Raw genomic sequence first — 21,744 nt, 5'->3', positions numbered from 1 at the left:
TGATCTGAGAACTGACGACCTGTGTTCCCAGAATAGATCCATGTTCGCCCAGAATGGAAAACTCAGAAAAGCCACTTGGCTCGCTCACCTGCCAGTGCGTCAGTGTTTTTCTGTCTCCTGGCAGAAGCTCTCCTCATTCAGCAAGAAGACCTTCCACACAGCGCAGTTGCGAGTCCCATGGATCCTCTTGCTGATACTGTATGCATTACCCAGGTGCTTCATGGCATAAATATAAAAAATCTGCAAGGCCCTCTGGTGTAAGTCTCTTGAAAGTCTTGCTTCTGTCTTTGGCAGTGAGCCCAAGGGGAGATGTCCCCCTAAATCTATTTCAGTCCTTGCTCCGCTCTCTTGTATAGAGCTAGGGCTGCCCTTGGGACCTGACATGACAGTGGCCTGCAGCTGGCTGTCCTTTTTTTTCTGCTGTCCACCACCAGCATGGCCACCCTCCCAGGAGCCGGACTTCAACAAACCTATGACTCACCCATCCATTCCCCACATTGGTCACATCCTGTCACTGGGGAGATTCAGTTGACTGAGCCTCCTCAGTATCTCACATCCATCTTTTGTTTCTGTGACCACTAATGAGATTATGTTCTTGTAACTTCAACTGAGCTGTTGGCAACTTGACAAATGATTCCTAAATCTGCAGGATTTCCCTACTCTTGTCTGCCCTGCAGAGAGAAACATCCAGCTTTTGTTGATGTCTGCATGCTGAACACTTAGCCCAGAGCATGGTTCTAATATTTCTCTCTTACAAAGCCTAAGATGTCTCCCTGCTACCCACAGACTCAATCCCTTCAGGGTGGTACCCTGCCATCACTCTACCTTACTTCTCATAGCCCACTGAGGCACCATTTGATCATTGACCACTACTGAAATCATGTTGATTTCCCTGATACTCCCTTCTTTAGAGTATTAAATGTGTTTTTTTTTTCCTGTTACTTCTTTTTATTTATTGGAAAAGCTGCGAGACAGAATCAAGAAGCTCTTGCTTCCACTGATTGACTCCCGAAGTGCACACAGCTGTCAGGGTTGGGCCAGGATCCAGAGCCTGCAGTTCAGTCTAGGTCTCCCATATGGGTCTCAGGTACTCACCCATGTTTGCCATTTCAACTACTTCTGCATCTCGGAGCGCACTTGAGGAAGTTGGAATTTGGAGCAGAGATGGGACTTACACATAGGTCCCTTCTTTGAGTCTTGCCATTGTCTTACCCATATTTTTAGATCTGTGCCACTGTCATCTCTAGGAAATGTTCTTAGATTCTTTGTCATAGTTGTTGGCTTTTATTCATGCTCTACTGATGGCACTAATCTCCATTATGTTGCATCTCTTGTTTATTATAGCTGCTGAGTGCACAGAATTTCACTTTAACAGTGTTGATTAATTTGTAATGGCTGCCTCGATGGAAAAGGAAACTCTTAGTACATTGGGAGGCCAGAGCGTATTAGGTACCCTACAAAGCAAAGGAGAAGAGAGAAAACAAAGAACTCACACATTAGCCAGCTTTGATGCAGATCCCCAACTATATGTCTGTTCATCTAGGTCATGTTAAGCTCTAAAACCCAACCCTCTGTAGGTTATATGTTCTAAACTCCAAGAAGCACTGAAGAGAACGAAGGCTTAGAAACGCGTTGTGTGAACCTTGAGATGTGTCTGCCTCTAAGATGCTCACGCATCAGGGCATTGCAAGGAGATGTGCAAAGGAGGGCAATGCACATTGCCTTCGCTTTTCTTGAAAGTAGTAAATCTATCTAAGCTTAATGTTTGTAAGTTTATGTCTTTGGAAGCAATAAAAGAACCTAATGGAAGTTTCAGAACACACTTAGGCCTGAGCATATGTATACTACACCTAAATTTAAACCTTACTTAATAAACCCTTCACTAAGAAGTGGTGTAGACGACCTTAGTTGGCTGGCTGTATTTCCAGGGTGGTGTCTGTGCAGCCATTGAGTGGCGTCTGTCTCGTGTTCCTCACACTGGCTGCAGTGCACTTTATAGTTCCGGAAATAGTGTTGGAGGATGGGTTTTATAATTGGTAGATTCTGTGCTGGCAAGAGTAGATGGGAAATGGTCATTTTAGCACGTTTTTCATAGGAGTGTGAAGTGTTTGAGCTTTTTTTTTGAAAAATATGTTCTCCTTTAATAATTTATTTTTGATGATGTTTACATAGTTAGGAAGGATGCATGGCCATGTGGCCCATCGATTAGAATGGTGAGGGTCAAGGAATGGGGAAAAGTAGATGAGACAACTGTTTGCAATCTTTTTTTTTTCCTTCTTGTATCTGGGGAAAGAGGGGGAAGGGCCACTCTCAGCAGCCCAGCTTCATTAGTACCCGGAAATGGGGGATGGCCATTCCATGTCATCCCAGGGTAAAATACATTCTGTAAGGGAAATGAAAGCACTGGATCATGACAAATACTGAAACCAATGCAAATGTCTACAGTAGGAGAATACTTAAGTAAACTATGCTGCTAACATAACAGATAACATACGATACTAGCCTTCTTGAAAAGAAAGTCTGAAACCCAACCACAGGACACAGGTGCCAACACACGAGTGTGTACATGTTTGTGTAAGACTTTGCAAACCATGCAAGGATATTCCTTCAATCGTTTCAGTTGTTAGCTGCTGGCGTGTGGAGCACCTGGATCATTTTGTTTCTTGCGCATCAGTGGTTTGCAGGCCTGAATCAAATTAATGATAAAAGAAATAAAACATAAAAAAGGCAATGGGGAGAAGTAATATGGAAATGAAGTGGATGAGATTGAACAACTATTTGGATGCGAGGAGGAGGCAAAGAAGTCAAGGGTGGCTCTGGGATTCCTTGCCCGGGTAACTGGGGGGTACTTGCTCCCATTTATAGAAACAAGGAAATCACAAGAAGATGCAGTTTATTGCTGCCAGCAGAAAGACGATGAGTCCAGGCAATCAATCAATCTTGGGCTTCTTGCCTCTGGTCATAATTGCTCCTACAGGAAAACTTCTTGTCTCAGTCTTAAGAACTAAAAAGAAAAAAATGCTGCTTTCATTAAAAGGTGAATTCATAGCATGTGAGTTATATCTCAATGGTATCTGTTAAGTGACTTTATTTCTAAAAAAAAAAAAAAGAATTGAAAATCTTGTGATTTTACATTGTCTGTATATATTCCCAGAAAAAGAGACATGCTTTCTGAACCAGAAAAATAATAATTTAATTTCAAAAAATGTAAAGAAAGGTTCTATTATGTACAAAGGAACAGCATTTATAAATTATGACCCATGCATTTTTTTTCCTGTGTGTTTCTTTTGCATTGCTTTTAGGCTCGTTTTCCTTTCATGGCCTTTGTAACTCAGCACCTAGTAAATTATTGAGTGTATTGTTGCTAAAAATATTTCATAGAGGAAGTCTTGCAAAGATGGATTTAGAAATAGCATGTGTACATTTTATTCAGTAGAAAGCCTCAGAAGCAATTGAGCAACACTCAGAATTTATTTCTTGCAAATGTTGTCAAAATGCAGGACAAATTTATTCCTGAATAATTATATCATGTTTTATGGTGGGCTGGAAGCAGAAGTGTATAATCCATCAGTCTGAGATCTTGTGCATAGATAAGCAAGTCAGCAGAGTCACTGAATAAATCATTCTCTTTTTTCAGTTTTGTGAAACTGAGTTGCTGTTGCATGCTTTTTGTTCCCCGGCCTTGATCGTATTCTTGTGTCTGAGTTACTCTGTTAGTGGCCGTCTCTCTTGGGAAATGTTTCCTTGTCAGAGTTAAAGCTGGTTATTTCTGTAACTGCCCTGTTTTTATTTTGGATCTAGAATGTTTTTGCAAATTTCAAAACCTTCAGTGGACTGGACATATATGAAATTGGGCTCACTCACAAGATGACTTATTTTATTGACTAGTTCTTATAATTTAGGTAAAGGATGCAGTTTGACCCTAGAGCCAGTGGAGCAGAGATAGTAGACTGACTGTCCTGTGCATTTCCTGTTTTGCAGAAGATCAGTACTGCTGGAACCAGTAATGCAGATGTCTCTACAGCTGATCCAGGAATGTACCAGTTGGACATTACATTAAGAAGGGGTCAAAGTTTAGCTGCCCGAGATCGGGGAGGTAAGCACAAAATACCCTTTATTAGCTTCATCTGGATTTGTGATGAACTTTCTTTCCCTTAGGCTTGCTTAAGTGAGCGAGAGAGAGAGAGATTATAATTTTTAAGGGTCTAATGACATGGTTTAATATAGTGCATGACTCACTTGACAATAGAGGAGGAGGAGGAGTTGATGGAAGACCCAAAATGTGAATCTACTCCCAACCCTGAAAGCAAGACCCTTCTAACCTGCTGACAGATCAGACTCTTGTTTTTAATAACGGACACACAGATGAGACATGTATTTGAAGTCAAATCAAGAGCGATCTAGAAATTCTTTTGGCCGCATGGATTTGCAGGATCCAGGACTAATCTCACTAAACCTGCAAAATGATCTTCCTCGTAGTTGCTGGTTGCCGTTCTTTGCAGTGGCCTTGTCTTTGGAGGTCATGGTGCAGAGCAAGACAAGGCAAGTACCATTCAGTTCCTGGATTCCAAAGCCCAGAGCTACTCCTAACGGAATAAACCTAGGCCACGAGAGGGATTCTTAGAATAGAGGCAGGACCAACGGAAAGAGCACACAGAGATAATGCAGCATTATTTGCACATATGAGATACAAGCAGTGCATGAGGCAGGACTTGAGAACCCCCCAGTTCCAGGGCAGTCCTGTGGGACGCCTCCCACCACAAGGAAGGCAAGTTCCTAAGCCTGTACCAGCTGACTGTCAGACCACCTGTGAAGTGCCTTTGGCATCATGTTCCTGTTCTCCTCCCATCCTATTTGATATCCATGTCATGGAGTAGAATGAAGGAGATTAGAGCTACAGTTGTAGTTTCAGTGTCCTGTCTCTACAGGAATAAAATAAAGAAAATAAGTTAGTATGATAACAAAGGTTTACTATTTCTAGAAAATATATAAATAATGCTTATGTTTACATTAAAAATTCACAAGTATCAGAATATCCTTAATGAAAGAGGAGGTAGTTGAAAATATTGGAATTTAAAACAGGTAGGGACTGCTTTTAAAGTTAGCCATCTCTTTTGGCAGTTGAGGACAAATGTTTGTTGAATTGAACTGCCTGTCTCAAAAAATGTTACAATGGGATTAGAAAAAGGGAAAAGTGCTAATAGCAATGTTTTTGTTTTATTTGTGTAGCACTCAGTATTTAATCAGTTCTCAATTGTATGGCATCTTTCGAACCAAAATGTAAGTTGAACAGGTGACAGATCACAAGTTCACTCCTGAATATACACCCCTCAAAATTTTAAATATTTTGAGACATACAAATATTTATTGTAATATTGTTTGTAATTATAAAATAGTTGAAATGAGTAAATATCAATAAATTGCAGATTTGGTGAATAAGTTATGGCATATCTATGTGGAAGAATACTACATAGCTTCAGATATAATTGCTAAAAATTTTGTAGGACAATTAACAGTATGTATCACTAAGTTTACTTAAGCAAAGTGCAAGAGAGGGTCAACAGTATGCCATACCTCATGTCACAACAGAGGGATATCAGACATTATGTCTTATCTGTTCAGGGGTGCAAGACATGAAGACACCCTGACTAGGCTGGGGACACAGAATGTAGGTGAGAACAGGCAGCAAGGAGGAGACAGAAAGGGCTTAAACGTTAGCAGTAAATGGGGTTCAGTAGTTCTCTTGATCCATCCCAGATCCCAGCATGCCAGAATGGGTAGTGAATAAAGTCAGCCTGAATGTGGGAGATGGAAATAATGAAAGAGCTAATCTAAGACACATGTCGTACACTGAAACATGATTATTGTGTAACTACTTCATTTGCATGCTAGTAACTAGCAAATCAGTTACTTCCAGATAGAGAGCCAGACTGCTTACTCCTGGGGAGAGAAAGAGGGAAGGGGAAGGTAGGATTGCTTTCTTTGAATTGTATCCATATATATGTGAAATCTGTTCTCTTTATATCCATAAAATATTTTTAACCAGAAATAGAGAAACAGAGAACCTGTAGGGTTAGACGGATATAAAGAAGAGCCAATGGGTAAATCCTTTCCTTGCATGTACCAGGATCCCCTGTGGGTACCGCTTTGTATGCCAGCTGCTCCACTTGCCATCCAGCTGTGTGCCTGTGGCTTGGGAAAGCAGTCAAGAATGACTCAAAGGTTTGGTACCCTGCACCCATGTGGGAGACCTGGAAGAAGCTCCTGGCTCCTGGCTTCAGATCAGCTCAGCTCCAACCATTGCAGCTACTTGGGGAGCGAACTGGCAAACAGAAGAACTTCTGTCTCTTCTCCTCTCTGTAAATCTGCCTTTCCAATAAGAATAAATACATCTTTTAAAAAAGGAAAAGAAGATCCAATCGCTTTTAATATATGTAAAAATTATTGGAAAGGTGCAAGAGAAGGAGAGAGACAGACAGTGAGTGCAAGTGAGAGGGGGATTTGTAGGTCCATCACCCAAGAGGATTTGGCAACACTGACAAAGGTGTAATGCCAGAGTAGCAGCACATTCAGGCCTCAGGACTAATTTCTAAATAAAATATCTGCACCAAATGTATTCAAAAATCCTAGAGATGTGATATCTGACCTGTGGCAGAGGAAGTACAAGATGGGCTGAAACAGTTTACAGTGCTGCAAAGAAAAACTTTGAAGGCAGAATCTCAAAACAACACAGCGCCACCTCCAGGAGCTCCTGAGCGACAGCCAGGACAGTCTCAGTAACAAAATGACCAATGGCCGTAACAGCTTACAACCTTTTGAATGAAATAAGTATCTGTGAGGGGAAGGTCATGCCAATCAATAAACAATGGAATCCATAAAAATAATGTGAGACAGACGTATTTTCCCTTGTGATGGAATTAGAAGGAGTGAATGCAGGAACAGGGACACAGAAAAAAAAAACTAGGTTTTAGCAAGCATCACACTGATAATCGCAGGCAGAAAGTCCTCAATGGTCGCTAAAATTATATTGCAGAATGATGATGGGAAACAACATTTGCAGCATTTCCAAGGTTTTATGCATAAGGCAGCCATGGATTATTTTCTTTCTGAAGAACAACAGCAACTTTACAGTAGAGAATTGTGTAACACTGGGTATCTGCGTTATGCTGCTTCTACCTTCAGGTCAGGGTATGCAGAAGCTTGCCATGTCCTACCCTGTGACCTGGACCTCACAGTACGTGAGCCACTATGCTGCTCACACTGGCAAGTTATTCTCCATGGCATGTCTAGCAGCAGAAGAAGAGGACCAAGGACTTAAAAAAAATAGGAAAGAAAATCTTTTTGAGAGTGAAGAATATTCTGATGTGTTTAAAAGGTCAACTCCAACCAGTTTCACTATTTTGTTATCTGCCCAATGTTAAGATCCAGATATTGAGTGTTCCCTGGAGACCCTCATAACTTTGTCCACAGGGTGGCACTGTTGGAGTGTGGGGGAGACTTCAGGAGGTGGGACCTGTTAAGAGGTCTCTTGGTGGACCGTGGGACCCTAGTCTCCAGCTTTCTCTGCCTCTTTGCTCACCAGCAGTTTTTTCCTCTATGTGTCCTCTGTAACTTGTCATGAGACCTTTGCCAGAGCCTGCACCATTCAATCTTTCTGTTGCAAAAGCTATGCAATAAACCACAAGTAGCTTGTGTCAGGCATTTTGTGATAGTAACAAAAAATCGTCACCAGAAAACCTAATACCTGTGGATCTTTTTATTTGGTGTATCTAAGAGATATTTAAATGGAAAAAAAAAACAACCTGAGTGTTATGTCTTCCACCAATCTGTGAATAGGAAATATGTTAAACCTTTGAGTGGCATTAGTTGGAGAGTTAGATAAAAATGTATCATTGGAATTGAGAAGAAAGTTTAGAACGTACTTAATTCAAAAGGGAGTATAAGTTCGAAGGCTTGAGCTAAGGTAATGGCTGTGAAAATGGAGCAGGGGGAACAATGTAAGAGGGAACATTCAAGTCAATCTCCATTTTGGCTTAGGATCAATTGAAAGCAAAAATGACTAAGGCTTTCAGATGTAGGTTGCCTGGAAGCCATGTGGAGGCTGGAGAAAGATGCCCATAAACGAAACCCTTACATAGCTGTTAGAAGAAACTACCCAGCAAACCCAAAATGTCCTGCACCCACTGCCTCATGTCCATAACTCTCACGTCCCACCCCCGCTCGCTACTGCAGAGAACAGTGGGATGTGGTTTCAGGATCCTCCCTGAAATGCAATAGACACTAAGGAGCACGCTCAGCAGTCGGAGCTCACCATTGCCTTTGTGTTTGTGTTAGTGTTTGCCAGGACTACAAGCAGTTGGTTTCTTGATGTCTTCCCTTCTTTGTATGAGTTCTGTCATCTCTGGTGTAGGCCATCCAGGGCACTTTAATGTACATGATCTTGGGGGAGCTGAGACACACAAGTTCAGAGTCGAGTCCCACATTCTGTGAGCTGGGTGACTTTGAGAAGTGTAGTCTCTCTCTATGGAAGGGATAAGATTCCATAGTTAATAAATAAAAATGCAGATTGCTTGCTTAAATTTAAACTGCCAATTAATAATGCATTATCTGTTACATAAGTGTGTAAGTTGTCCCCTAATATTCGGGGCATATTTATACTACAATTTATTTTTTCTTTATAAGGAAATATGATTGGGATCATTTTCTCTAGCAGCTCTGTGTACTTGTAATGTTTGATTATTATTGGAAATGAGCTGTTTGCATTTTATTCAGGTTTGACTTTTAAGGAGAGAGGTTTTGGCAAAGGCATCTATAAGTTCAGCTATCAAACTTTGAATGCAATGTTTTGACCTGATTATTTGTATTGTTAGAAAAATAAGATGTTTAGGGATACCAATTTCTTAGAAATCGATTTCTTAAAATTTGGATCATGGAAGTTGTAATAGTTTACTACTGCTGCCTGAACACAGGATTCAGATGATGGAAGTTCATGTTCTAGAAGCCAGGGGTCCAAAACTCAGGTTCTGCAAGAGAATTGTAGCTTCTGGCAGTTCCAAGCAATCCATGGCTTTTAGATGTGTCACTCCAATCTCTGTCTTCACATGACCTCCTCTGTATATTATCTCTGTCCTTTCTTCTGTAAGGACAACAGCTATTGGACTTAAAGGCAACCCTAAATCCAGGATAATCATCTCATTATCCTTAACTACATCTGCCAAGATAATGTCTAATTCATAGGGATTTGGCATTAGCCTAATCCATCTTTGGTCCTGGTTAACTCAGGATCCAAGGTGTTAACCCACAATCTTTGAACTTGTTGGCTGTGTTTGTGTTGGTAACAGTTTTGGAAATGCCTGCATTGAGTGGAGTTGGAGAATCTCGGACACACAGCTGAGTGTCTCCTGAATTCCGCTGCAGGGCTGTGATGCACCAGTGCAGCAGGGGAGCCGCAGGTGCTATGAGGATGCTGCAGTTTCTAGGGTGGGCTTAGTAAGATGCATGGAAACCTGGAGGACAGCAAAGGATTTAGGAGTTCACCCTCAGTTACGCTTCCCTTTTCTCACGAAGCTTGTTAATTGAACGCTAATACCAACATGACAGCTAGATCTAGGAAAATAAATGGGAGAGATTTTTCCCCCCATGAAGAATTTCATTTTAATAAAACTGAAATGTACTCTGAATTCTAAGTGTAAACAAAGCCTTTTCAAGGTAAAATTGCGTGTCTTGAATTTTATCATTCCTGTGTGCCAAAATTTGGGTGATGTTGGTTGCACCAGAGGTTCTTGTGCTGGAAACTTGATCTCCAGGTGGTAGCAATGGGTGACAATGGAAAATTTAAAGCATGAATGATGAGGGAGAGCTAGTGGGAATCTTGGATCAGTTGAGAGCATGCCTTTGTAAAGGATTAGTGAATTTCTTATGGGATGCAGTTTAGTCCTTGCCAAAGATGTTTTATAAAATCCTGACCCTTGTCCCCATCCGGTCTCTCTCTGACTTCCCACTTGCTGATGCACTCCATTTCTTTTTCAAATGGGTCCCCGTTTCAGAGAAATAGTATAGACTGCTACTTCCTAGAACAGAGCTTTTTAAAATCTCTCATTCTATTAATTTTAAAAAGGAGCAAGAAAAAGGAGAGAGGAGCTTGGGTGGCGGGGGTGGGAGGGAAGCAGAGGAGAGGAAGAGGTCTCCCATCTGCTTGTTTGCTCAGCCAATGCCCAGGATCACCAGGGCTTTGTCAAGATGAACCTGAATCTGGGAACTCAGGCTGGTTTGCCTGTGTATGTGGCAGGGACTCAGGTACTCAAACCATTTACACCTTAGGGTGCACAACAACAGAAAGCTGAACTGGAGAGCAGAGCAGTTGGCATTCTGATAAGGGATGCGAGGTGCCCAAGCATTGTCAACTACTATGCTACACACCTGTCCTTAGAAAGAAATTCCAATCCTGGAAGTTTAGCAGGAAATGGGAGCATTATGAATCTTTTTTTCCTCCCTTGCAGCCTCAGAAAGAGTTGTGTCTCTGAGGGGATTCGAGACACTTTCAATGTACACAGCTTTAATGATGAATTAGTTATCTTGTTAAAGAGAAGGCCTGCAATGTTGTATTTTTTTGTGTGTGCTTCAATCATGAATTGGGTTCATTGTTAGTAATTTGGTTTGGTATTTCTTTACAGCTCTTGGACATTAACCCAACATAGGCATAATTATTAACATACATGTTAATGTTGCTTTCTTTAACCAGTGTGCTAACACAGGGGAAGGATCTACATTGAAAAACATGGTGACTTAGTTTTTCTGATAGTTATTTTGTATAGTCTATGATCTTAATCTTCAAATACACACACACACACACACACACACACACATGCGCGCACGCTCAGGCACACGAGAATACTTTTAAAAGTTCATGAAAAATGGATTTAAAAAGTAAGCTTAGGAGTGGTTTTTAACCTAGCCCTTAAGACACTGCTACCTCTCTTCCCTCTCCTAGCTGCAGCTTCCTGCTGCTGACTCAGACCCTAGGAGGCAGCAGTGATGGCTCAGGTAATTTGATTCCTGCCACTCACGTGGGAGACTTGGACTGATTTCCCAGTTCCTGTCTTTGGCCACAACCCAGTTCCCCGGCATTGCCTCAGAAGAGAACCGGCAGGTGGAAAAGGTCCCTCTCTCTCCCTCCATCCATCTTCTCTCTGTGTGTATATGTATCTGTCTCTATTTGTCTCCCAAGTAAATATAAAAATATTTTTTAAAGTTTGAGTGAAAAATATTTTGAAATCTACATTTTTTCATAAGCTTCATTTTCCATGAAGTTTTTGAAAACCACACACACACTTGCAAAAAGTTGAAATCCTTTTCTATTTTTACTATTTCTGTCAATGCAGAAAGATACATCACTGGCACAAAGCCTCCCTTGCTTGATGTTAATGAAACAATAGCAACCATAGTCAAATCATTAACAAGACCTTGACAATGAGCTGCTAACTAGAGATTTGTACGTGACTCCAGAGTACAAGTAAGAGCAGTAAACATCCTGCTTCCTTCAGCATTGTACAGACTTAATCAGTGGTGGTTTCCAAAGTAACTTTTTGTTTATAGAACAATGTGACTTTGCCTAAGCGTAATTCAGTGTCTATTAACAAATCATTTTAAGCTTAAATGATTATACTAATGTATCTGAGTTCCATTTTTAAAAATATTTTCAAAATTCCCCTGGAGTTCATATTTAGCTTTTTATTCATGATTTTCATTAAGATTTCTTTTCAAAAACTATTTTGACTTATTTGAACTCAGATTGAAAGAATGAGACAGAGCTTCCATCTGCTCTCTCCAAATGCCCTGAGCAGCAGGTACTGGGCCAGGCCAAAATTGGGAGCCCAGAACTTAGTCCGAGTCTCCTACACAAGTGGCAGGGACCCAAGGACACCAGCCATCACCTCCCACTTCCCAGGATGCACATTGGCAGGAATCTAGAGTCGAAAGCACTGTCAAAACATGACCCCAGGCACCCCATTGGAAAGGCGAGCATCCCAGGTGCTCCAAATGCCTTCCTTCATACTCAGACATCTTAAAGGATGAGTTCCGCCTCCCTCTAGCATACGGCCAATTTTATGTGTTCTTGTATTTTTTAAATTTTGTCAATATGAAACAATATTCTCAGGAATTTAGCTACATGTTTCTTGAAATTAGATAATATAAACTATACAGAATTATTATTTGCATAAGGATTGAAGGATCAGTTGTTATGGTAACCAGTTAAGAATGAGCTCATTTTTGGGGGGTACATCTATTTGATATAAATGAAACTATATATAAGCCATTGATTAGGATCAAGGGAGTATGTTTATTCTAATTAGTACTAGTTTAAATCTAAATTTAAGGTTAAAGCAAAACAAAAAAAGAAATAGATGTACTTTATCATGTCTATCATAAAATGTTAAAAATAGTACCAACAACATTGGAAAACAAGTACATTTAGATATGTACATGATTCTCTTACTTGCTGCTGTTGTGTTTTTCCCAAAGCCATTTGCCTGTAGGTAAAAACTGTTCTGGAAATTTTTTAACTTGTTAAGGATTTATTTATTTTTATTTTAAAGGCAAAATTAGAGAGAAGGAGAGACAGAGTGGGAAAGATCTTCCATGTGCTGGTTTACTCCCCAAATGGCTGCAATGGCCAGAGCTGTGTTGATCCAAAACAAGAATCCTGTAGCTTCTTCTGGGTTTTCTACGTGGTTGCAGGGGCCAAGGGTTTTGCCATCTTCTGCCACCTTCTAACAAGGAGCTAGAGCAGAAGTGGAGCAGCTAGGACTTGAACTGGTGCACATATGAAATACTGACACTGCCAGCAGAGGATTAATTTGTTACACCACAGTGTTGGCTCCATGAAAATTTTAATCCTTAAGTCCTATTGAATAATCCATCAAGTTTTTACTTAAAATGCAAATTTCAGATCACATTTCGAAACCTGCACTTGGGAGGTTTTTTTTTTCCTTTGTAGATTTAGTGGTCCTTTATCCCAGCACCTTGAGACTGACTGTAGTTTCCCCAGGAGACATGCTCTGGTCTATTACTAATTGTAGGAACCTTTAGGTAAGGTGTTGCTGAAAGATAACTGATTTTGATTAACTGATTTCAGAACCTGATGTCAGATGACTTATTCTGCATTTATGTACCAGTTAATGTCAAGACCAATCAAAACATGAGCTCTATTCAATTTGAAAGATCATATAGTCTTGTTTTTTTTTTTTCCAAAGGCAGGCATTGGTACCTTATACAAATGAATCATTTTGTCTTAATGTTGTTTATGGGGCAGGCATGTAGTACAGCAGGTTAAGCCACAGATGGGACTTTGAAATCCTGTGTCAAAGTGCCAGGAGTAGAATCCCACCTTTACTTCCCCGCCAACTTTCCCCGTGGCTGGGAGGCAGCACACGATGGCCCGAGGACTTGTGTTCCTGCCACCCATGTCAGACACACAGATGGAGTTCCTGGCTCCTGGCTTTGGCCTGACTCAGCTCCGGCTGTTACAGTTGGGGAGTCAATCAGTGGAGGAAGAGTTAGTTCACTCACTCATGGGCTCGCGCTCTCTCCCCCTTCAAATAAATAGATCTTGAAAAAGCATGGAACAGGGGCAGATCTTTTAACTCCAGGGTAAGACATCTTGTTCAACTGTTTGTCTTACAAACTAGAACTGTATTTTCAATTCACTCCTCGAGGAGAGTATCCTCTTCAAATCCCAGTGAGATTGCTGTCTGATTCTTTCATCTCATTTTTCTAACGGTCATACTCGTTTAGCTAGATGTTCTTGTAAGGGACATGCCTTACATTTTAGAGAAACTCTGAGAGAACACATAGCTGTGGCTTCAGAGCAATGATTCCAGAGTTTGATACTCAAACCTACAACCTCAGACTCTGAAATTTATAAGCTCTTGGGCCCTACCCCCAACCGCCTGAGTCTGGAAGTTGGGACCGTTGATTGATTACTGTCGGAAGAAACCATCTAGGTGATTCTGACAAGTGTTAACGTTTGAGAACCACTGACATATAAAAGATGCCCAAACAATCTCACTGCATCTGTTCATACACTGCCCCCATACACACATTGGAAATATGAAGGCTCTTCTAAAAGTTCATGATAAATATGTAAAATTTAGGGGAAAAAAGTTTACATCGGTTTCAGATTTCTTTTTTTAATAATAATAAGTTTCTATGACTTTTACAAAGAAGGATGCATGCCCTTGTGGACCACTGATTAGAGTGGGGAGGGTCAAGGGAAAGTGGGTGAGACAACTGCTTCCAATCTCCTTTTTTTCTTCCTACATATGGGAAAAGTGAGAATCAGATTTTATTATGTGCCAAAATCAACTTATCTTTTAACTCTGTTTTCTACAGACTTTCTGATGTACCCTCATAATCATTTGCAGTCAGACAACCAAAAAAACCATCGTGCTAATGATCCCATATAGTTTTAACTCATTGCTAACTAAAACCACAGATAGAGACCATATGTAAGGGCAGCTTTTAGGGAAGAACCACAAGTGCAGCTAAAAGATTTTGGTGAAGGATTATGTGCTCATCGAAACCTTTTCTCTGAGCATTTTGATCACAAAGTTCCCAAAGATAACAGATGACAGAATTCTTCACATCTTTTAAGAACCCTCTGGTTGTGTGCTGTGGTGACACACCTTCAGCTTTGCCCCAACAAGTGACTGATGTTGTTGACAGCCTATTCATTGTGTGTCTTTGTGCTGCTTACTCCAACGCAACAGCTCAGCTGACTCACAGAGAAAGGGAAATGGGATTTGGTTGAGAGTTTCAAAAAACAACTGCTTTTCTGATAGTGAGAATCCACCTCTTTATAGCACAAAACATACTAATCTTTTCAGAATGGCATCAGGATCGTTAAAAGAAAATTCTGTAAAGAAAGTGTTTTTCAAGAGACAAGAAAATAAAGCTAGGGAAAGTAGTAGTATTCAAAAGAGTATTTTATATTATTTAAAGTTATTTTTTTCTCTGTTCCAACTCAGTAGAGTTGAAAACAAAGATATTATTCTGTACTGTTATGAAAAATGACAGAGCAGAAGTCAGTAGAGTCTCTTTCTGATTCTATCAGTTGCACAGAAAAATCAAGACAGTGAAAGAAAAATACATTTCAAATGGACTATTATTGCCCTGGGAATGCTCTAATGTAGGGTGTCAGTACTACAGAAAACTGAACAAGGCTGGCAGTTAAAATGTTGCACATTTTAAAAAAAAATTCTGTTAGCAAGGAAAAGCACATTTCAGTCTTATCACTGCTCAGTGGTACATGCACTGAATCATGTTAGATTTCAAACTGATGAGGCTCCTTCGTCCTGTGCTCTTTGATTGGCATCTGGGCCCTGGGCTTTCTGGGTGCGTTGTGTGGCACTGACCACTTTCAGTAGGACTGCATGGCTGCAGGGATGTGACAGGAAACGTGATGGGGCAGTCCCCGTGGAGAGAGATCTGGTTCTACCAATTATTGGAATTGATAATTTCGTGGTGTAACCCTGCCTTGAGCATCTAGCTGGAGAAGAACTGAGGGTTAGAAAATAGATGTCATGAGGGAGGTAGAAGCAGAAATCTAAAATGACCCTTGATGGCTCATGTTCTTGTGTGGCCCTTACTCCTTTCGAATGGATGGAATCTGTGACTGACTATCCTATGCTTGTGCTGTTTTTGTTTTTGCTATGTATGCGAATGAGTAAATGTCCTAAGTGAGTGGGCTCCTGAGTTCATCAAAAAGATCTTCACAGGATTTCTCTCAAGGGGCCTGGAGTTCTTCCTGAGTTACTGATGTTGAAGAAATGAACAGCCTTGCTGTGAACTACCCATTGAGATGAACGAATTCCGGAAGCTGAAGATCTCAGTCCCACAACTGCACCTGGATTGCCCAGAAGCATGAAATAAAATCCTTGGTCCACATGCAGACTCAATCCTGCTAAGAGTGCAGCTAAAATGGCAGGTGTTTCTTGTTAACACCAACTGTGTCCAGTGATTCAATTTAGTTCGGACTCCCCAGGGTCAGCTTTTCTGATAGTGAGAATCTCCTGTACTCTAAGCAAAGGAGCTCATGATGAAGGGCTCCTCTGGCATGACTTGCCTCACATCAGATGCCACAGCCGAAGCCTCCATTACTTCTGACGAGTCAGCTTTACATATACCTCTTTAGGTACAATCATTTACTGGAATGGCTCATAGAACTCCTAACACAGATGACTTGATTATATGGAAATAGCCAAATGGAAAAGAGCATTGGGCAAGCTAAAGGACGGGATGCCAAACTTCACTGGCCTCTCTGGAATGCCCTCCTCCCTACACATCTCAATGGGCAGTATTTTTATGGGGTTTCCATTATGTAGCCACGGCTGATGAAATTGCCTATCATTGGTGATTGGGCTTATTCCCCTCTCCCTTCCCTGGGTGGTGGGGAGAGGGGAAGTTACAGAAGTCAAGTGAGAGCCTCTGGTCCTGGGTTGGTTCGCTTGGCAAACAATCCCATCTGTAAGTTATCTAGGGACCCTAGTCAAGAGCTGTACATTAGCATTCAAAATAACACATTATTCCAGAGATTCCCAGGGCCTTCAGTGGTTCTAGTAGCAAGATATGAGAACTAAGACCAAATGTTGTAGCAAAAAATGTTAATGGCATCCCTTATGGCCAGGAAGTTAACAAGGATTTGAGAAGCTCTGTGCAGCAAATGAGACTAGATTCCTAGTATATGTTTCTTAGTATTTCACAGCTGCCTGCCAGGTCTTCATCAGTTAAGTCAAGCTTGAACTACAGAAACTGTGAGACTACAAATGTGTGTTGTTTCAACCATCATATTGGCAGTTTGTTATGTTGCCATGAAAAATTAATGCAGGGAGTGAGTTGACAGTGAGATAAGCCTGTTGTCCTTCTTTACAGATTGATTGTCCAGCCATTTCAACTCTGGAAAATATTCTTAAACTCTTCTCTTAGGCATTGATTTTCATGTTAAAGGCTAGAAAGTGGAGAACAAATAACAGGAGTATCACATGTCAGGTTTTTTTCAAGAAACTACCCTCCAGAGGCCATTTTGATAACATCCAGTGAACAGAATTGCTTCAGAGTATTCTCATTTCACTAAAAGATTAGCTTTTGGAAAAACAGATTAATTAGTTCTCGAGTTGGCAGCCTTTGAATACAATGGAAATCAACTGTCACATTTCTAAATAGAAATGGGAATATTAGACAAACTTGCAATGACTCAGGGTGCTCTGTGCAACATCGTACATCAGTGCAAAAAGAAAAAATCCCAGTATCTGTTGACATCAGGATGTTTCTAAAAGATCTAGCTCCATCTCATAAGTATTAGCATAAACTTTTGGTGCTTTTAGTATCCACAAAAAGTAATATTCTTTAGCTTGTGGGAAAAAAACCCTGTGTTAGTACATTTATAGTGAGACAATGTTAAAGTAAGAACTTGGTATTTAAAAAACAAGACATACCACTACCCCCAAGTAGTTTCCAGTCTATTCACAATGAACAATTTAGGTAGCACTCAGGTTTGGTTATCCTTGGGACTGGCAGGTGTTATGAGGCTATCTGAATCACCCCATGACCTTACTGGCCTTATTAAAGAATGTGAAATTATTGGTCAGGTTCCAAAGTAGATCTTCAGTGGCATCTCCTGTTGCTGCCTTGTATTAAAATGCCTGGTATCACAAGTTCTCCCAGACTGTGAAGATGATGGTTTTTGTTAGCTCACTCTGATCCAAACTACTTCTTAATTGCTTGTTCCCTGGAAACATGGGGGAGATTTGGAGATATGTAAGTGAGAAATAATGTGACCATAGGGGGATTTTAATTACTTCTCTGACATGCTACATAAATCTTTGTATAATTTTTAAAATGCTGAGGGTATTTTATTCACATCAGAACTCAGATTAAATGAGACGTGAAATAACACTGATGTATATATAACTGCCTCTGTTGTTAATTTTATTAGTAAATGATTTTCTGATTAAAGAAAATGTCAGAGTTAAGGTAGTACCTGGTATTAAAATACTGTATGTTTAATATTTATAGTGTGTTTTGGGCACTTTACCTTTGTATTCATTATAAGGTATATTTCTAGTTAAAATTTTGCAAATAATGGGAACTTATTTGTGGTTAAGTCTGCCACATAATGGAAACAAATGAAAAGCCGTGTATCTCTAGAAGGCGATTATTCCCTGCAATCACGGTTATCCCTTGCTCTCCTTTGTTTGATGTTTGTGTAGTTTGGGTGGTAGTAGACCTCGACTCACAGCCAGCATGGCCCCCTTTCTATCAATAGAGGATCGTCTAGCAATATGATCATCTTCAGCTAGTATTCGACCCTCTTGAATAACTGTCTGCATAAGAATTATTGAATTTTCTATTTCCCATTAATCCCTAAAACAGATTTTCTACTTCAACCAATGTGGTTTTCATAGATTTCCTGAAAGTATAATACCCATTTGTTATTGCAGATATAAGCTTTTTCAATTCTTTAAATATCCCATTGGCCTCTTCACCAATTCAAGAATGGAGTTGAGAGTTTTTCAGTGGGTGGTGTGTTCTTAGCTGAAGGCCAAGGATTCCTCACTACCCAAGAATGAGTCCTGAGCAATGCAGACACAGGGGATGATAAACAGTAAAGAATGAGTGAGGAGTTAGAGGGTAGTAAGCTTGAGATATTCTAAAGGATACCGACATCCTGATTCAGATATTTGAAAATATTTGGTCATACTCCTTTCTGACTAACTCAGAATCAACTAAGCTACAACTTTACTTCTTTGTGCACAATCCCTTTTGTCATGTAATTATCTTCATGACTGGTATGTTACTTCATCGTATGTGCTCACAGGGATTAGGATAGAGGTTATGAGTGCATTTTAAAATTCTGCATACCACAGTGAGAAAGACATTCACCAACTGCTCCCAGTAGTAATTTCCTGATCATGAGTTAGACATCAATTAAGTATATTAAGCATTTATTATGTGCATATTGCCTTACGGATATTTTAGTAATGAGTATTTGCGACCAAATCTAATGTTGTGTTACCATTGAGATATATTGACAATTAATAGGAGTGATAACAGATACTGCAAGTGTATTGAATTATAAATGTCTTATAAATCTAGATTTTAAAGGATGTGACATAGGCTAAAACTAAAAAATATCAAAAGGTCCATTTGATATGCATTATTAACCTTTAAAATTGGCTTTGTTAATATTTTTCAGGCCCAGTGGTCTCAAAGTAGTCATTGCCTGGAACAACTTAAGGAAAACAGTGTTTTTGCCCTTTGATAATTGGACCTTTGAGTACATTCTGGTTTTCAGTACATTCAGATGCCTTCATCAGATGAGATATTTTTCTGTGTGCTCATCTGATCTTTTGTTTTAACTCCCCTGCAGACAAATCCCCAGTTCCTACCTCAGGCTTGGAGAGCTTAGAGGATCTTTTCAGTGCACACTGACTTTATCTGCCGCTCACGTCTTCCGTGTTGGAATAGCAGTGCCTTTTGTATTTGCTTTTCCTCCTTGCAGTGCTCCCCCATTGCCTCCCGTCCTCTTTCAAGCATCTCTTTTTAGATGAGGTGTTTCCTCTTGCATCCTTTCCACAATAGCAGGCCCCTCGGCCCATCATCCCTTTCCCGACTTCTGTCTGGTTTCTCAACAACCACACTGCACATGAGTTTTATTGGGTCATCGTCTATCTCCCTGTGCTGGAAGGAGAGCTCCTGAAGCATGGGGACTTCCTCATCTGCACTGCTGAATCCCCAGTGCCTGGCAAATAATTGGCATCCAGTGAATATGGTTGAATGCACATATGTGTTTCCAAAAGGGAAAATTGTGCTATCTGGAAAACTCATTGTGAAAAGCAGCGCAGACTTGATAACAAGCAGGAGTTCTGTCTGTCTTCACAAGGCAATAAAGCAGTGATGGCAAATGGAAAAATAACAAAGCAGGCAAAAGGCAGAAGCCAAGAAAGGTTGTTTTCCTTGGGAAATGTAACATTTAGGAGAGTGCTGCAGCTTTTAGTAAATATTCTAGTACCAACCACAGGCTTTCTCCACACCGCACCAGACAGAGATGCTGTGTGGAAGACCAGGGACTTCTAATGCCTGTCACCATGTCCTGCCTGCAGCCTGTGCCTGTACCAGTAATGTCTTGGCTTAGCAGGATGAACGCACGTTTTGAAATCACCTGTCACATTGAACACTTAGCTGTTTTCAGCTTAAGGATTAAAGGGTTTATTGCATTGTTATTCAGATATTTTAGTTACATCATGGGTGTTAACATTTTATTTTGCTTACCTTTTTACTTGCTTATAAAACCTATATAATCATTGGCTAAATTATGTAATAGGATAATTGAGTGAAAGCCTTTAATAATCTGAAATGTGGAGGATGCTGCAATTATTCCGTTGAAGTCTGTATTTTTTTTTAAAAATGATTGATGTTTTTTAAATATTTCATGTACTTTAAATGTTTAATTGAAACGTAGTTATTATGGATATATGTATGAGATATAATGGCATTCTAAGATCCTTCAACTCAAACATTTATCATCTCTATATTTTGAGTCTTCAAAATCTCCTTTGTTAGCTTAGGATATGTGGAATAATGAATGACGTTGTTATTTTTACCTTTTTTACTGTAGGCAATCTAACTAGAGTGAGATAATGCATCATGGTGGTTTGAAATTGTAGCTCTCTGATGAGTAGTGCTATTGAACATTTTTTTAATTGAAATTGTCTGTCTCAATGTCTTTGGGAGAACTATGTGTTCAGGATTTTTGCTCATTTTCTAATTGGACTGTTTGGCTTTTTGGTTGTTAAGTTGATTGGTTTCCTCATGTATCAGGGCATTCATCTTTTATTGGGCATGCAGTTGGCAAAGCACTCTCCTATTCCTTAGGTTTTCTCTTAGCTTGTTGGCTTTTTCTTTCCTGTGCGAAAGATTTTTTAAATTTGATGTTATCTTATTTCTCAAGTTTTGCTTTTGTTTGTCTTTGCTTTTGGGATTATACACCTCAAAAAAAAAAATCTTTTGCTTCAGGTCAATGTCCCAAAGGTTTTTTCCCACTGGGTGAATTCAAAGGTAAAGAAATCAATATTTAGGAGAAATATCTGTACCCTCATGTGTACTACTGTGTTCATAGCAGCCAAGATGTGGGCATAACCAGGTGTCCATTAAGAGCAAATAGATTATAAAATGTGAAATATATCTACGTAGGCATGTATACACCCACATTTGTATGTATCACAATGGAATATTATTCAGCCATAAAACAAAGTGAAATCCTTTCGTTTGTGGCAACAGGGTTAAAGGTGTAGAATGATGGGGTAAGTGAAGTAAGTCGAGTACAGAAAGACAAATACTGCAGGTTCTCATAATCGGAAGCTAAAATGTTGATCGCAGAGAAATGGAGAACAGAATAGTAGCTACCAAAGTTTAGGATGGAAGGAGAAAGGGACAGGAGAAGTGGTGTTAATGGATACAGGGTGCAGGTGCAGAGGGAAAAAAGTATCTGATGTTCTAGAGCACAGTAGGACCACTGTGGTTAACAATGATGTGTTCCTTTTATTGAAGAAGGATATTCTTCAAATAATGAAGAGGGATGAACAGGATAGGCTTAAATTATCATTCTTTTAATGATCTCAGTTATATAACTGAATGGCTAAATGTTTGGGAGAAATGTGTGACACATAGAATAAGTCATTTTCTCAA

General features: G+C 40.0%; 1 protein-coding gene across 8 annotated transcripts in view; it reads left to right on the top strand.

The window, feature by feature from the left end:
- The window catches only part of MCTP1 (multiple C2 and transmembrane domain containing 1), a 406,611-nt gene that overhangs the window by 152,153 nt on the left and 232,714 nt on the right, over positions 1 to 21,744 (top strand). For 4 of the 8 annotated variants that reach the window (XM_040986053.1, XM_040986052.1, XM_040986051.1 and 1 more), the window contains exon 3: positions 3,990 to 4,096. In XM_040986053.1, coding sequence (XP_040841987.1) covers positions 3,990 to 4,096 — 107 coding nt within the window. Of the gene's footprint in view, positions 1 to 3,981; positions 4,097 to 21,744 lie in introns of all 8 variants that reach the window. The other 4 variants (XM_040986054.1, XM_040986055.1, XM_040986057.1 and 1 more) reach the window with 2 other exon arrangements.

This window comes from Ochotona curzoniae, unplaced genomic scaffold, assembly GCF_017591425.1.
Source record: "Ochotona curzoniae isolate NIBS_2020 unplaced genomic scaffold, NIBS_Ocur_1.0 contig_4501, whole genome shotgun sequence".
Classification (NCBI taxonomy): Eukaryota; Metazoa; Chordata; class Mammalia; order Lagomorpha; family Ochotonidae; genus Ochotona; species Ochotona curzoniae.
This window is presented reverse-complemented; position numbering and strand designations above follow the sequence as displayed.